We start from the raw sequence: 18,204 nt of genomic DNA, 5'->3' as shown, positions 1-18,204 counted from the left end.
AAGTATACAAGGAGCAAGGGAAAAAATACAGCCTTTGAAATCTAACACATACTAAAAAAGAGAGCATCTAAGCACCAGCTGGCGCAATAGTTTAAGCAGATCCAGCTCAAACATTTCAATGACCATAATAATCTTATAGACTATTAAAATAGCTGGGCAACATAAAGCAGTGAAGTTATATACTGATCATAAAATCCAGTTCTGCATTTCTTACAGAAGAGTGACAGGACACTGACATTATCTGGTTGCTTTTCATAGTGCCTGCTTTCTGCATGGGGGGGGGGGAAGGATCAGGATTTTAGCTTTTGATTCCTTGTCTAGCCAACAGTAGCCAGATACCTAAAATCCACAAGTGTCACACATCTGATTCACTCCACCGGGATGACAGGGCTCCAATCTAAGATAATACCACTGTATACAGAACATCTCCACTAAACATACATCAAGTATGAAACACTTGGTCAAAGAAGTGTACCAACAATACCATCAGGCAGAATGAACACCAGAAAAATAATTCAGTGTTAATTTATAGAGGTAATTGAATTGACCACAACATGCATCATTACAGAAATGATTTTCAGTTAGTCTTACCTCCAGAGAAAGTTCCCGAGCCTGCTTAAAAACTTCCACATCCTCCTCTGTAACAATTTCCTTGCTCCCCACCAGAATTACATCTGTATTTTCTTGTTTGATGCTTATTTTGATTTCTGTATCTGTTATTTAAAACCAGCAGAAGGTTTATTCACAGACATGAAGACCATGTCTTACAGTTCCTGAGTTATACTCCTAAATAGCACTGCAGGCAGTGATGGCTCTTAGAAACTCCCATTCTAGTGTAGATTTGGACTCCTTTATACCTGTTATAGCAACTATGCCCCTCCTCCCTCTAGTTTTTAAAATTGCGGCTGCAGGAGCAATTTTCATTATTTCTTGCCTATCTCTTATAGGCCTTTATAGGCTAGTTGAACTGTACTAAATGAATTCTGAACACAAACCTCCTGAAATTGTTAAGTTGATACTAGTATATGTATAATGTATTCTAAGCCTCCAACGCTATTTCTCTATAAAAATAAAAATCTTATGTCCCCTTCAGTGCTAGTTAAAAACACAAAAAACCTTTTAAAAAATTAGGAAACCAGTGCTATGCTAAATGTACATTCAGACATTATAAATATATTTCCTCTTACTTAAATAAAAAAAAAATCAGAAAAAGGACATTTTACAGCAGTACAGATCAAGTGTTGTGGAGACTGCAGCAGGATGGAATTGGTCACGAAAAAGCAATGGAGCAGAGGGAAATGAAGAATTGAAATGTCCATCATAAGCACTGACAGCACACAATCATAATGACAGCACTACTGCCAGAGAAAGGGCAGGGGAAAGAACAAGGAAGTAGCATGAAAGTGGTTACTCATGCGGTACTACAAAGCCATAAGCAACGTTATGAAGGCATTTGGGGCTCCTAGTGCCACTACAGATGCAAAAATAATAATAAAACGGTGGTATAGTATTAGTCAGAAAAAACATTTTGGAGGTTTAGTCAGCATTAGGTAAAAGGTCAAAGTTTCATTGCTTTTGTATGAGAGTGAAGTAAGAATAAGAGAAATAGCTAAGACCTATGTGACAAAATAAGAATTTTGGTTTTGGACGGGACGCAGGTTTGGTTGGAGCTTTGACCTTTGCTTACCATCATCCTGATCAGGTTTAATCCTTCCGTCTGCCAAGCTCCCCTTCCCTGGTGAGGGGGTCCCCATCTGAGGGGTCACTTTATACTTTAATCTGCCTAGAATCCTGTGCTTTTTAAGGAAAGTTGTTCGCTTGAAGTGAGCAATTGCTTTAAAAGCACGTCCTCTAGACACACCCCATCCAGAGGTGGAGGAATGAGAAATAAACCTACTTCTAATCTCTTTCTTTCCATAGAAATGGGTATTAGATTTTGATGTGGAAGATAACTCTGGTTTACGACGCATACGTTTGGGTGGTGCATAACTCGGGTGTCCCTTTTTTCGAGACTGTCCCTGGGTGGTATAAATATGAGAAAGTCCATCAAAGAGTCCCTTTAGCTGACTGTTATTAGGAAGGCTGCTAAAGGAGGGTGCACTTGACTGACTGGAAGAACTTTGGGGAGAGTTAGAAGAGGTGGAAGTGCAGGATTTTTGTGAACTGGGGCTCTGACCAGAGATGGGAGTTGGGGGTGGAAGTGAAGAAGGTGGAGGTTTTAGCTTTTGTGTGGTACCTGTAGCCAACACATGAGAAGTGCATGACTGTTTCTGAGAGACCTTTTTCCTTGGACGATAGTGCTTTGAAAAGTCTATTATTTCACCTCGTGATCTGCGACCATCGGGTGATGGTGTAAAAAACTTAGTAAGGCCATCAATGAGCCCTTTGGTTTTCTTGTTAACTTTAAGTGTAGAGGCAGATATGTAGGTGGAGGTGGTGGTGATTTTGGTGGTGGCACCAGGCCGAGTGGGGTCTGTAACAGGCAATCTGCTGCTTGAATCCTTCACAGATGCAGCATGACCAGATGAAGGTGTGGTACAGACTTTAGTCTTTTGACCCCTACCAGGTGACCCCCTTCCTGTGAATGCATTCATGGATCCTTCATCACTGGTTACAGACCTATGCAAAAATTTGGAAAATAAAATCAGCATTAAAAAACTACAAAAACTGCTGACAAAACAGTTCTACATAAAACATATATGCCATTGCACTTAAAAGTCAAGAGTGTAACAGTGACCCTTAAAAATACGTATGCACTACTGACACATGATTCACGGAATGAAAGTGAGCCGCTGATACCTATCAGATTTCACTGGGTAGTCCACAGCATGTACCAGTAGTAAGGAGGTGAGACAGAAAACTCTTCAGTATATACAACACATTTTTTAAGGAAAAATATTCTCTTTTGAGAGAGAAAAACTGTTAACATACTGTTTTTGTTCACATCAAACACTTCATTGCTGTGAAATCTGTAACATACATCCAGGAGATGCACATGTCCTGTGCTACAAAGTATACACAGCACATCAAAACATTGTATTGATTTCAGCAGAATGTTCACTAAAAGACAGCACAGGTGTTCCACCAGTATGGGGAAATAATACAGACAATCTTCAGTAAACTGGTATTTTTGTATGATTTTATTAGATTACACTGATGAAATTAGTATTTTTTTAATAAAAGATCATAAAAATATCCCTTTAAAAAATGAAGCTCTAAAGGTAGAATGAGGTAGTTTATGCACAGCACTACCCATACAGCTAACAAAGTGACCACTCTATTTAAAAAAATAAAAGTGTAGTTAAAGCAAAAAATAGAGAGATGGAGGGAAACAGCAAAAGCATAAATAAAATAACGATAAAAGAAAAGTCATAACTGAGTTAGGCATGATGTGGAAGAGCTTGAGGAGAAGTGGTAAAGTTTACTAAGAATGAGCAGAGGACATGCTCCAGACCAAAGCTTTCATTAAAAAATGCTGATTTAGCTGATGGCTAATGACTGAATGAGACAACAGAACACTGAAGGGAATACTGAAGAATGGTATTTTGTTGAAGTAAATACAAACTGAACAGCTGAGCTTATTCATAGTAAAGAAATACATGTCATCAGGAAGTGTTATACTGCAAACCCAAACAAAGCTGCATAATTACATCAAATTATTCCACTCCCTCTCCTCTCCGACAAAGGCATCCTTACATTTATTTAAAACATTTGTGTATTTTGCAGAGGAAGGTTTCCTTCCACAGATTTTTCTCTTCTTAATTGTGAAACAATTAATACCAACAGATTACTTTTAGTTAGAGATGGAGCACCTGGGGCTACCATCTGGTACCTGAACTCCAAGAGCCCACCTGCCTTAAAACTGGCCGCTGCTTCACTCTCACACATCATTGAACTTGAGTAGCTGAAGAGCTCTTAAAATTCCCAATTTTGTTTAAAAATACTATCTTTTTCTCTCAAGTCTTCTGAATCTGTTGATGCCAGAAGTTCATATTTCTAGCTACAACACATATTGTCAGTACCAGATGTGCCAATAACCATCTGTGCCCAAAAGTTAACAAGCACCTGGTGTTATTTAATCTCCTGCAGTAACTTGCCTGTTCAGGGTTCCATAAAGAGGTCCTTTTAAGCAGTGCTATTCCACTAGTATGGGATAAAAGATTCCATACACTATATCAAAAGGGCTAAGCAGCTTCAACTTTATACACATTAAGGTCTAGCACCATATGAAAGATGGCTAGATTCACTACCTCCCATACCCTCTTGCTGCTTTTAAAGTGGGATTATTTCTGCAGTAGATTCCATTTAGGGAATTATTCTTCTCTAGTCTTCTTACCCATTCTTGTAAATTAAGATATAATCCCATTTTTAAGGAATATTGTTCAATGGGAAACCATATACTCTTGAGTTTTAATGACAGAAATACATACATACAATTGAGAAAACAGGGAAATAATTTATTCTTGCATAAATCCTACAAATCAGTCACCAGGATTACCCAAGAATCCTCAGACAAGTGGGGAATGAGATTTTTATAGTCAAAACCATCATGCAAGCTCTTTCAGAGGACTTGCCCATTTTTAAATGTAGTATTTATTATATGGTTGTGGTGCAATGACCCAAATAGTTAAAGTTAACAGTGGTACCACATGTCATTCTAAATGTTTCCACTTCGTTTTAGCGGAAGTGAAATCAAAGTCCTTAGATGCCATCCCCCGCCATGCCGCCTCATGCACCCTGCTTGGGTGATCAGATTTCGGCATCCCAAACTTGGACCAAAGTTCTCTCTAGGGACTAAGTAGTGAGAAGGATAATGGGGCAGCAGCACTACTACAGTGAGAGGCTGAGATAGCTCTCTTTTTTTTTTCAATTAAAACTCCTACACTTGTACTTATCCCTAAAATGAAGTAGAGAGTCTAGGGTTTCCCCTCCTCACTCCCTTGCTGGTGTGCTTCTCACAGTCCCCTGGTTAATACCTTCATTTCTCCCCAAGGCTCCTCCAGCCCTATCAGGGACATGGAGAAGCCGGAGCTAGGGCAGAGCTGGAAAATCCCTCACTTTCCTCCAAACAGGTGCCCCTTGATGCCCCCTTCATTACCAACACCTCTCCGAAAACGAAAGGAAATTCACTGCCCAAAAACTTGGTTAATGCAGAGTTAAGGTTGCCAGTAGTGCCTCAGACCCTTCCAGAACATCAAATACACCTATACTTAAGTCTAAGGTGATGACTCCCTTACCGCTGCCCTTCTGCAACTGGCAATAGGCACTGGAACAAATCAAAACCTGACGTACCTCTAATAAAATCTGCGCTCAATTTTGTCCAACTCAATGTTACATCGGTATTGCTCTTCACACGTTCTTACTGACACTGGTCTAGGCTCATAGCATATTGATCCAGAGGTTAGTTGCAGCAAGTCACCACAGCTCTCACAGCCATTTGAGAGAAATACACAGGAGGTTTGAGCCGACAAAAGTTGTTAAAATGTCTATAGAGAGTTTTAGTTTGCAATGTTGTTGTGTCCATGTCAGTCCCGGGTATTAGAGAGACAAGATGGGTAAGGTAATATCTTTTATTGGACCAACTTCTGCTGGTGAGAGAGACAAGCTTTTGAGCTACACAGAGCTCTTCTTCAGCCCTTAAGACTGCTGTAACAGCTGCTACTGTCACCTCCAATACTGACATTCCACTGTGCATGGCAATAAGACAGGGGAATATAAGAGCGCTTCATCCATTTCTAACACTGTCTTGCATATTCTCAGTGCCCATTAGAACTCCACATTATCTGCACTGGCTTTCACCAAGTGCCATGCACCCTCTCTGTCCTGCTTTACCACTTTAGGGAGGTCTAGCAGCTTGGTGGCACACATCACAGTGCACTGCCAGTCTCAGTCAGGGCTAGGTAAAGCTGATGTGTCACAGGCATTGCCTAGGTCAAGGATGAATAGGTGTTAGAATCTGGCAACTCTTTGGTGATTTGTCAAGAGTAAGTGAAGTGGTTGAATGTAGGCCATGCCTAACTAATTTGTGTTTACAAAGCCTGACCTACACTTGACCTAATAGTTTCCATCACATTACTCTTGTGCACTTTTCACACTATCCTCCAGTTGCTCAGGAAGGGTACAGTCCTATGCTCTCTCACAATGATGTAAGGGGGCAGGGTTAAGGTTTTGTGGCAGACTTCCTATAACAATATGTATCCCAGCTGTCAAAGGTTTAAGTTGGTTTTACCGTAACTCTTTATTTGTTAGTCATTCAGAGGTTTAAGTATAAGTACATCTGACATTCTAGAGAAGTACAAGATGCTGCTAGTCAACCTTAACTCTGCATTAACCAAGTTTTTAGGCAGTGAATAGTAAATTTTTCACAATGTGGAATCTTAGGATGGTTTTAGGTGTGTCGAGAAAAATTTGATAGGGACCATAGGACTGAGGCAAGTAGTAGAGTTCATTAATGGTTGTGAAGCTCTCCTACAGTACAGTGATGAGAGCCATTCAAGTACAAATGAATAGCACTGGAGGAAAGCGTTAAGGGGCACATGCAGGGGCAAAGGTAGGAACATGTGTTGGACGATGACATGCTACTAACCTTCTCATCTTGCTTTGCTGATTCAAATAACCCATTCCTCACATTCAACATTAATGCAAAAGTTTGACTCAGCTTCTGTTAGGATTCCCTCCCCACTCTGAACTCTAGAGTACAGATGTGGGGACCTGCATGAAAGACCCCCTAAGCTTATTTCTACCAGCTTAAAACTTCCCCAAGGCACAAACTCTTTGCCTTTGGAGGGTATGCTGCCACCACCAAGTGATTTAAGAAAGAATGAGGGACAGGACCACTTGGAGTTCCTATTCCCCCAAACCCTTACACTCCCTTTCCTGGGGAGGCTTGAGAATAATATCCTAACCAATTGCTTACAAAGTGATCACTGACCCAAACCCCTGGGTCTTAGGATAATAGAGAAATCAGTCAGGTTCTTAAAAGAAACAGAACTTTAATTAAAGAAAAGGTAAAAGAATCACCTCTGTAAAATCGGGATGGTAAGTACTTTACAGAATAACAAAAGACTCAAAAACACAGAGGATTTCCCCTCTAGGCAAAACTTAAAGTTACAAAAACAGGGATAAACTTCTTAGCACAGGGAAAATTCACAAGCTAAAACAAAAGATAACCTAACGCATTTCTTTCCTATTACTTACTATTTCTGCAATACTAGACGCTTAGTTCAGATATAGCTTAGGGAGATGTATTTTTCCCTGCCCTGTTTCCTGGATGGCTCCGAGAGAGACGGACTAAAAACCTTCCCCGACAGATTTGAAAGTATCTTTTCCCCTTATTGGTCCTTTTGGTTGGGTGCCAACCAGGTTATCTGAGCTTCTTAACCCTTTACATGGTAAAGAGGGATTTTATGCTACCCTTAGCTGTATGTTTATGACAGCTTCTCTGCTGGGCCCAATGTGCTACCAACTCATCAACCTGCCTCTCTGATAGTCACCTCTCTCTTTGATTTTGCCACAGTAGTGGGGATATCCAGGGTAAAAACTGAAGCACAGTAGCACAGCAATAAAGAAGTGGACAAAGGGGATGGCAGAGGAACTTCATTGAGAAATGGAGGTATCAACTGAGTGAATATCATCCCAGATCTGCTGAAGATAATGAAACTAGGACTCTGTCCTAAAACCTACTGATACAGTTGCCAAAAAAACAGAACAATCCTGGAGAACCAGGAGATCTGTTCACTAACTATGCAGCAGCGTTTGCACAGTCATCTTCTCCTTCTAACACCACAATGTGGGATAGATGGTCACTGGGCTCCCATAAAGGATGTTACAAATCCATCTACTTTTTAACATTTGCACTTGATTCCCAAATAATAACTGTCATTATTAGATGAGCAAAAACTAATTCATGTGCTCTAGACCTTGCAAGCTGATGCTATAGTGTCAAGATGTAGCAATCAATGGTGTGCATACATCACTGAACCTCACTCTTGCAACAAGAAATGTGATCGCCACAGATGTGCTTAGTGCAAAATTGATGAAATGAATCAATGAGATGGCTTTAAATTTTGCCCCTTTTTTTTTAGCTTGTCTTTTTAGTCCATGCTATTGATGTTCCTTTCTTTACTCTGCTTTCTCTTGTGCGTGAGCATGAAAAGATGGTGAGGACAAAGGAGGTAGCTCCTCCACCCACAACAGTCCTCCCTCCAGCTTTAAGATGTTCAACAAGTTTGTGTTCAGCTACATAAACATTCACTGGAAGTGGGGTGCCAATGGTGCTACAGTACCCTCTTCTCTCAGACATTAATACCCATGGGCTGGAGAGAAGCATGAGGAACTGCAGCCCGCTCCCCACCTGACTGGCATTACTTAGCAACAGCAAAGGTCAAAGGTTATTTTTCCAAAATAACTCTGGACTCAATAGCTCGGTCTCATGGATACCTCTGGGGCTTGAACTGAGCACTGACTCATTATGAAGCTTGTGTCGTAGGCAGGGATTTTATACACATTAAGAGGGAATTTGTACCAATTTTAGGAGGTGGCAAGCAGCATTTCTGAAATAGCATATTCTTGCAAATAAATACTCAGCACAGAACACTCTCCTGAATAGGCGACAAATCAATTGGAGGAAACCTTGCAAGACATCTTTTGGGGTGAAATGAATTACATTTTTCACTTTATCGGTGTATATCATCCATTTGATATGGATTGTGCAGATAACCCGGGTATGATATTTTTTTTTTAAAGTCATCAATCATATGGCTATTTGTTATTGATGACTGTTGGCACCATTTGTATTTGGGAAATGACACTGTTCACATTTGAATTTAAGTTTAATTCCTTCCCTAGATCCAATACTGATTCTTTTTAAAGTGATGCAAACTTTTAGGATAACTTTTTGCTGCCATCAGAATATTCAGAAATATCGACTGTACTTAATTATTTTCCATTACATTGAACATTATGCATAATAGGTGATTCTCATCATGTGATTTTTTTTCAGGCTGTAGTACTCAGCAAAAGCAGTAGTGTAATTTTAAATAAACTTATCTAAAATCTCACTGTATTACATTTTCAAGAACACTATAATCAATTGGAAAAAGGGAACCTACAACATTCGTTGCTTTAGTTTATTTTTAGGTCGTCCAATAGGTTTTGCATATCGCCGTCTTATTTGTGCAGCTTTCTCGTGAAGTAGCTTTCTTCCCTTCTTCTTTGGTCTGCAGACCTGGCAAATCCACATCCCTGCATTGATTAAGAATAAACAATTGTCTTAACTGTACATGCATGTAGTGTGTGTCCAGTTTGTACCCAAGGTATAGAAAGCTACACCTCAGGTGCATTATTCCAACAAATTCTACTCCAGCAAAAAGGATGGTTGGGGGAAGGGAAGAGAAACTCTCTCTATAGTTCAGAATGATAGCTTTGCCCTTCCCATAGCAACAAGGATCATGGGGGAGTGGCACTAGCAAAAGGATTCTAACATGTCCCCTCTTTCTACTGCCAGACAGACCTCTCCCCATCCAGGAAGTACCAGATCAAGCTTTCAATGGAAAACAAATCGATACACGTGAAGAGTTTTACTGCATCTTCAGCGTCTATGTTCTCTCAGTTTCATATTGTTAATTACCCTCATTTAGGTTTCCTGGACCAGTCAATGGGAGGCTGAGGAAGAACACTAGAGAACACAATCATTAGGCTTCTCACCATACAAACCCCTCTGCTGAGAGCATAACAAAAGCTCTGTTGTGCTAGCATAGTAGAATCTTGGTATGGCTTTCACACAAGAAGATACCTTAATTCAACACTTACCAAGCTTATGTTACAATCTGCCTTGGGGGACACTAACAGTTTCCTGGGCACCAAGCATACCAATGTGTGGTAAGTTGTCCTGATCTAGAGGGAAAGCTCCACTACACTCTGCCTCCTTGAAATCCCATCTACATTGTAAAACCTACGTTGAATGAAATGGGTTACAGCATGGTAGTGTGTCTGCACAATTTTTTGGTCTTGCAGTGTAGAAAGGACAAAATCATGCTCTGTATCGTACTGAAGCCCTGCTAAGGTTCAAGGGATAAGCACGGTTAAAACATGTTTTAGTTCCATCCATGACGTAAGATGAACAGCATTTTAACCCTGTCAGGGGGACTGCTATGTTTTAACAAGATCCCCCAACTCTTTATGTTTTGCAGTGTAGATAGATCAGCCTGCTAAATCAACACTCAGGTTGGCTATTACACTTGGAACCATTTTCAAAAAGCTGTGATCAAAATACTTGTAATATGGCTGTATGGCTCCACATTATTAAACCAAGTTAAAAGTGTATTTGAAAGCCACAGAAATTTGCAACAGGCTTACGATACTGCATGACTGTCACGGGGGCAGAGTGGGGGGTTGTTCAAATGGTAACTGAAACTGTGAAAGCTACAACTGTATCTATCTGTGAAAATCACACAAGACGACAACTATTTGCAAACATTGTTTTAACTAGTATGGTTCTGCTGTCAGCATGGACAAAATTTAAATGTCCTGCTGACGCAACAAAGAGTCCTTGTGGCACCTTAGAGACTAGCAAATTTATTTGAGCATATGCTTTCATTGGCTAAAACCCACTTCATCAGATGCATGGAGTGAAAAATACAGTAGGTAGGCATACATATTACAGAACATGAAAAGATGGGAGTTGCCTTACCAAGTTGGGGGTCAGTGCTAATGTGGCCAATTCAAACAGGGTGGATGTAGTCTATTCCCAACAGTTGATACGAAGGAGTGAATATCAGAGGGAAAATTACTTTTTGTAGTGCTAACGAGAGTGGATGTGGCCCATTCCCAACAGTTGACAAGAAGGTATGAGTAGCAACAGAGGGAAAATTACTTTTTGTAGTGACCCAGCCACTCCCAGTCTTTATTCAGGCCTAATTTGATGGTATCAAGTTTTCAAATTAATTCCAGTTCTGCAGTTTCTTGTTGAAGTCTGTTTTTGAAGTTTTTTTTGTTGAAGAATGGCCACTGATTCCAACCAGTCCTGCTTACTTCTCTGAAAGTATTTTGCTCTTTTCAGAACGTGTGTGTTCAGTTGGAGCTTCCATGCGCTAGTTATGCTCAGTATACTTTATACTGGCTGCAGTGCTGAAAATTCCCCACTCCTCATTTCCTATGGGCCCTTTAGACCTTTTCCGTACAGTTCAAGTCCAAGATCCTGAAATAGTTCTTGAAAGCTTTCAAGTAACACAGTTTTGCCAGATGATGCAAGCATTAGTACATGGTGAAAAACTTAGTTGTTGACAACTGGTCAAGCCTAGGTAGGGGATACAGCTTAGAAACAATTAACAGTAGCAGGATTTTCATAACCACTGTCCCAAAAATTTTCTGGAGGAGGCTTAACCATGTCACAGACAGTGGCAGCAGACTTACAGCATGGTTTCTTTTAGCATTGTTTGGTAAGGCGAATTGTTTTAGAACCTTGCCAACAGTAATTATGTTTAAAGAAGGTTGTACAGTAGTGGATGCTTTTGTTCCCAGTGTAGGTGGGGCCAAACTTTATAACACAGATAAATATATAATTTTGCAATGTTCACATCTATTTTCAGCATTCTCCAAACTCCCCTCCAAAATGTTAACCAGCTTATACATTTTAGAAAATATAAGGAGGCTCTACAAACCCATCTACATCAATGGTTCTTGAAAAAAGGCCAGATCATATCTAGCTGTAATTTCAAATATATGGTGACTCAGCTATACTAACAACCACCTAACCTTACTTGGCCAATGTTAAAGATGGGCAAATGAATAAAAAAATATTGATTATTTAAGAAAAAGGGTGCTACAAAAACTTTATATCTGGAGCAATTTTTATAATGAAATATAAGAAGAACCAGTAATCAGCAGTGAAACAACAAAATGAGATATGACATATAGTACATATAATCCTAGACGGAGAAAGAGATCCTTTGAGAGGAGAGGAACTCTGATCACATGACTTGTCATATGGCTTTTTACAATGATATTCTCTGGAAGACACAAAGGAGGCTCCCTCCATGTACCCTGATATGTCCTAGCATGTATATCCCATATGCTGTCAGCTATGGCCTTCCCCAACAGCTTCACTCTGAATAAATAGTTCAGTGACTCAACTCATGTTATAAAACTGATCAATAGGAATTTCTTTCACTTTTCACAAGGAAGCAATCTTAGGAGCAGTCAAGCTCAAGAGGCTTTGCTTTTCATGTTCAGGACCATACCGCTAAGCAATCTATAAATGCTGAAAGTCTAACTTGGCACTTGAACATCTGGTCTAATTAATACATTAGTACAAGAAAGGTTTTCAGTATCACCTTTAGGCATCCGGGAAAGCGGTGGGTCACAGCATTCCATGTGGAAACCTCTATCACAAGAATCGCAGAAGAGCATGTTATCCTGAAATTGAAAAAAAGGCTTAATACAAACTTACTAGAGATTCTGCATCATACTTTTTGTATTTTTAAACCTGACAGTAAGAGAAAAAAAGAAACTGAAAACAGTGATTATAGAGCTTATTACATTATATAGAGGCTTATATTTTTACTCTTTTTAAAGTAGCCTGAAATTGTAAAGTTGAAGGGACTAGCCCACAGAATATGGGTGAATATGCAAACATGAACTCAAAAGACACTCTGCTATTAAAATATTAACTTACTGCATTTTTGCCTTGGATTCTACATGCACTGCACGTCTTGCATTCGATACACTGCCATCTTAAGGCCTTTACGTTTGTTGTTAACTCAGGACAAAATTTCAAACATGATGGATGCCCTGCAAAATAGAGTATTTAAAATGTGTTGAGGTTTAATAGAGCTCCAACTCCTGTGTCCTACAATGGCTACGACACCACTGCATTTTCCATTACTGGAAGCCTGCCAATGTCAACCATTCTCAGAACTTTATATTATTCAACTTATTTTTCCTCTTCTGAAGAGGATATGAAATAGCTGCTCAGAATGCTTTAGTGTGGGGAGAGCTGGAAAGTTTGCATTTACTGTAATCATAATGTGTCAATAAGTCTATAAGCACCTGAAACTGAACGATGTCTTGTCCAGGCTGTCTCCACAGCATATTAAACTATCACTGACTCTGAAAAAGATTCTTTTCATACACTTGAATTAATCCTTTTCATAGTAGCCATAGTGAGCCATAACTTATTAAAGAGTTTACTATAATAGCATTAATACATTTCTAAATTTTAGAACTAGATTACAGTATTTTTGAAGTATGCACAATGGAAAATCTAATAAAATATATTCAATGAACTATAAAAATATATTCCTTTCATTTTAGTTATATTACTACTTACACTGTCCTACAACTCACACATTTTATGGCAACAGTAAAATAAATAATGTAATAAGATATTTATATGTAAAAAACTTAAAAAAAAATCTTTGGCTTCAACCAGAAATAAGGTGTATCTGACCCCTGACCACCTATGAAATGGACCCCCCTCTTTCATGAGAGTTAAATTTGGTGAGGAGACACAGTTCTCATGGTTAAGATAGTCAATTCCTCCTTCAAAGAATGCAAATTATCAGGAACCTTAGCAAATGCAGTGGTATGTTTCTTCAGGATCAGTTGAACAATTACTGCCAATGACATCATTAGTAATCACCCTTAATTCTGACAAGGCAGACGTTATATCGATAGGAAAGGGCAAATCTTTAAAGGAAGAAGAATTTGCCAATTCTGTACCCACACTGATGATCAAGGCCATCAGACTACAAATTGTCAGGATGGTAAGAAGCTTTGGAGCCATACTAACTCATCACTATTTTTAGACAGGTGCATTGTCATAGCCACAAAGAATGCTCTCGTACATAACTATCAGTGCACTCTCAGAGGAGAGCCTAGCCATGTGATCCAGATTCTCTATTCCTCCAAGTTAAACTGCTGTAAATCTATTTACTGGAGGATGAACTAAACCAGGGGTCTCAAACTCGCGGCCCATGGGCCATCTGCAGCCCACAAACCTCCCCAATGTGGCCCGCAGGGCTCCAGCAGTTTTGGGGCCGGGTCTCTCCCTTGGCCCCACCTGCCGCCCCCGGGCACTCCCCGCCCCCCGGGTGATTTAAAATGACCCAGGACCCTGGTAGCACAGAGGTGCTGAGTGGCATCTGCCTGTTCGCTCCATGTGTCTGCCAGCCCCTCCCTGGGGCCCCGGGGTGGGGCTGTGCCTCTACGTGCTGCCTCTGCCCCGAGCCTGCACCCCAATCCCCTACCCCAGACCACCGCCTGAGCCCAAATTCCCTCCCAGAACTTTAGGCAGGTGGGGGGCGGCGGGTTCTGGGTGGCATGAGTGACATTATTGGCCTGCTGGGACGATTTGAGGACTGGTACTGACCCTAAGGTAAACTGAGTTTGAGACCCCTGAGTTAAAGCATCAAAAAAAAGCTAGATGGGATAAAGCATAAAAGAATTTCCTATCTTTGTCCTCATCTCTAAAACCCGTCAACATGCAGGGACATGACTACCTCAGGGAAGACCTCACCCCTCCATAATCCTTCAAGCAGCTTTGCTCCAAAGTAGCAATGCAAGGGGAGAAACCCAGTTTTAGACTATTAGACGCTGGAGTAGAAGATTCATTAGACAGAAGTTTTTATTTTAGTTGAGAGCAGATTTTCAAATTCTAATTTAGGCTCTGCCTCTATCATCTATGGCAATTGTCTCAACCTATCTGTAAATTTGACAGACTTATGTTTACCAGTGAGTGATTTTGTGATAAATCAGTTATTGTTTTTAAAGAACTATGAAAATAAGCATTATGCAACAGACAAGCAATTATTATCCTGCTAATCCAGAAATGCTAATGTCCTGGCTTTCCAAGATTTTGTGGTCTTCTATTTCCACCATTCCTGTTATGCTGCACAATTCAGACATATCATTGCTTCCAATGGTCTTCTACATGGAAGAGAATTATTCACAAGAGTGCCCTTATTTTTTAAGCAGAAAGGATCAGGACACCCGTCACAATCAGGATGCAAGTAAAAATATTTTAGTAGCGGAAGGTATCTTAGTTGTTCCTTCCTCCTTCCAAACCAACCACCCTCTCCCAGTATTTTGGGATAAAAAAATGGAACATGGGTCAGTAAATGAACAGAGAGTGGGAGGCAGCCCTCCCTATCCCCTTACTTTTGGCTCCAATCCCCATTCTCTGAACTGAAGTTATCTGTACCATGCCCTGCAAATCCCAATTCCCTTTCTCCTCTCTCTTGGCCCTGTCCCCTGTTGTTCTTGGTTTGTTCTTCTGTCCTCCTCCCCACGCTCCCATGCCTCTGACTCCTTGCCCTTTGCCTTTTCAGTCTAACCTAGATTTGTACACATTAGCTAGATCCCACTCTCCCCTGCTGCCTAAATATCCATCCATCTTCTCTTCCCCTTTTTACCTACTTCCAACATAACTATCTCCTTCTGTCCTCTTTCCAAACATGTCCTACACTGACTGATTAAAAATGAGTCTGCATGACACTAACTCAACTCTCCAAAGCTCTTTGGCACCTTTCACCTCTCAGCTGTGCAGTGGGGAGCGAAAACAATATCATGCTTCCTCTACACAGGTGAGAGGCAGCCAGAATGAGGATCAAAGGACTATTAGGAAACTGCCAAAGCTGAACAATATCATTGTTACAGTGCACAGCAACATCAGCAAGGCCAGGAGCAGGGTGACCAGATGCCCTAGATTGGGGTGGGCAAACTTTTTGGCCCAAGGGCCACATCTGGGAATGGAAATTGTATGGCGGACCATGAATGCTCACGAAATTGGGAGTTGGGGTGCAGGCTCTGGCTGGGGCTGCAGGCTCTGGGGTGGGGCCAGAAATGAGGAATTCAGGGTGCGGGAGGGGGCTCCGGGCTGGGGCAGGGGCACAGGTGAGGTGAGGGCTCCAGCCGGGGTGGGGCTGGGGATGAGGAGTTGGGGGTGCAGAAGGGTGCTCCGGGCTGGGACTGAGGAGTTCAGAGAGTAGGAGGGGGATCAGGGCTGTGGCAGAGGGTTGGGGCACGAGAGGGGTTCGGGGTGCAGGCTCTGGGCAGCACTTACCTCAAGCAGCTCCCAGAAGCAGCGGCATATCTTCCCTCCAGCTCCTACATGGAGGCGGCTCTGCATGCTGCCCTGTCTGCACGTGCTTGAGGTGGGGGCAGAGTGCGAAGACCTTGGCTGCCCCTACACATAGGAGCTGGAGGGGACATTCTGTTGATTCCGGGAGCCATGCGGAGTGGGGCAAGCCCCGGACCCTGCTCCCCAGTGGGAACTCGAGGGCGAGATTAAAACATCTAGAGGGCCGGATGCGGCCCCCAGGCCATAGTTTGCCCACCCCGCCCTAGCTAGTTCTATATGTACTCTGTTGGAGAAGGCCAGCAGTGAGCAGGACAGAGCTCCCCCAGATTTCAACTCTGAATGTCCTCTTTGTATCAGTGGTGAAAGAACCCTCCTCATAATGGAGGATTACAGTCACTTCAGAGGGAGAATATGCTGCCTTAGTGCACCCAGGCCCTACGTGATTGGGAAATGGAGATGAAGCCTGGTTCCCAACAAACCCCAGGGCCAGGTCCCCTTTCTTTTAGGGGTCTTCTCCCTCCCATGCATACCTAAAGTTTCCCTCTGTTCTTGCTGGAGTCAGAGAACCCCTGTATGAAATGGCCCATGTGACTGAAACGAAGAATGCAGGGGAGCATAGAAAAACATGCACTGATTATGGGCATTGCAGTTTAATCCCTGAATCCTAGTTTCACAGACAGACTTGCTCTGTCCAGCAACAATGCAGATTACTCCTATAGTTTCTTTTACCTCTGTACAGAGGAACCTGCTTGTAGGTGCGCTGCAATGTGCAAATCACAAGTCCAATTACAACAAACCCCAACACGGTCAAATTTTTCTGTTTATATGGTGCTCTGAGATTGGTTTTTATTTTAATAAATCATCAGTAACTAAACTTTAGCCATCTTGCGATCTGATTGGCAGACTCAACATTTCAATTTGTATATCTAATACATCTTAGAAACTAATTAAAGATAATTTAGTCTTAATGAGGCAGAGAGAATGTATCAGTGTTAATTCAAATGGAAACTGATCCATGAAAGTCAAGGCTTCCAATTCTAATGCTCCTTAGAACTGCCAGAGATTATTTTATATTGGAAGAATAGCTGATATTTATTACATCCTGACTAATGCAAACCATGTTTGCAAAAAAGCCACTGTAACAAACTAAGTACCAAAAGATTATTATATTTGGGGTCAACAGAAAGCACAGAGAATTTGGTAAGTCACAAATAAAACAGTTAAAGGAAACATCAACTTTCTAATATTGAAAATCCAGCAATTTGCTTTACTTTACGGTGTAAATACATTAGGATATTTGCTTATGGAAGTCTATCGCAAAGTGACACAAATCAATTCAGAAATGCACAATGGCAAAACTTTATCCTGCATAAATGAAAGTTTCTCCTTTTTTAGTTATAGAAGTCCACATTCTAGTCTATGCTGTCCTGTTTTATCCAGGTACTTATATGAACCCATCACTGTGGTAATTTGAGTGCCTCACAATCTTTAATGTAAATGTATTTATCCTCACAACACCCTATAAGATAGGAAAGTGCTATTATCCCCATTTTACAGATGGGGAACCAAGTCAAAAAGAGATTAAGGGCCCACCTACACTGAAGTACTTCAGTGTAGATATTATCTGCGCTTATGGACAGGATTCTCTTATCTCCCCAAGAGGTGGTAGCTAGGTTGATGGAAGAATTCTTCCATCGACCTAGTGCTGTCCACACGGGAACTTAGGTTCTCTTAACTACAGCGCTCAGGGTGTGGTTATTCAGACTTCTGACCAATTTAGTTAAACCAACCTAATTTTCTAGTGTAGACCAGGTATAAGTGACTTGCCCAAGGTCACGTAGGAAGTCTGCAGCAGAGCAAGCAACGATCCAGACAGAAAGGAAGCGTAAGAGCTGAGTATCATCTGCATACTTGTGTCTCCAATGACCAGCTAACCTCATTAATTCAATTAATGACCTCATACACATGTTAACCAAGAGGTGACAGAACAGACCCTACGGGAAAAGCCCTTTGGGAAAATGAGCAGCTATCTAAAAGTCCTTCATGGGTCTGCTCATAAAGTACTTGCTATCAACACTAAGTTGTCACAATATCGTACAAGATTAAGTTAACCCGGGGCAAAGTTC

General features: G+C 41.2%; 1 protein-coding gene across 1 annotated transcript in view; it reads right to left on the bottom strand.

Moving 5' to 3' along the window:
* The window catches only part of KAT6B (lysine acetyltransferase 6B), a 198,569-nt gene that overhangs the window by 61,986 nt on the left and 118,379 nt on the right, over positions 1-18,204 (bottom strand). Inside the window, 5 exon segments of the mRNA XM_043518117.1 lie at positions 592-713; positions 1,688-2,619; positions 9,111-9,243; positions 12,333-12,414; positions 12,674-12,789. Coding sequence (XP_043374052.1) covers positions 592-713; positions 1,688-2,619; positions 9,111-9,243; positions 12,333-12,414; positions 12,674-12,789 — 1,385 coding nt within the window.

This window comes from Dermochelys coriacea, chromosome 7, assembly GCF_009764565.3.
Source record: "Dermochelys coriacea isolate rDerCor1 chromosome 7, rDerCor1.pri.v4, whole genome shotgun sequence".
Taxonomy (NCBI): Eukaryota; Metazoa; Chordata; order Testudines; family Dermochelyidae; genus Dermochelys; species Dermochelys coriacea.
The sequence above is the reverse complement of the archived record's forward strand: the minus strand, read 5'-3'. Positions and strand labels throughout refer to the sequence as shown.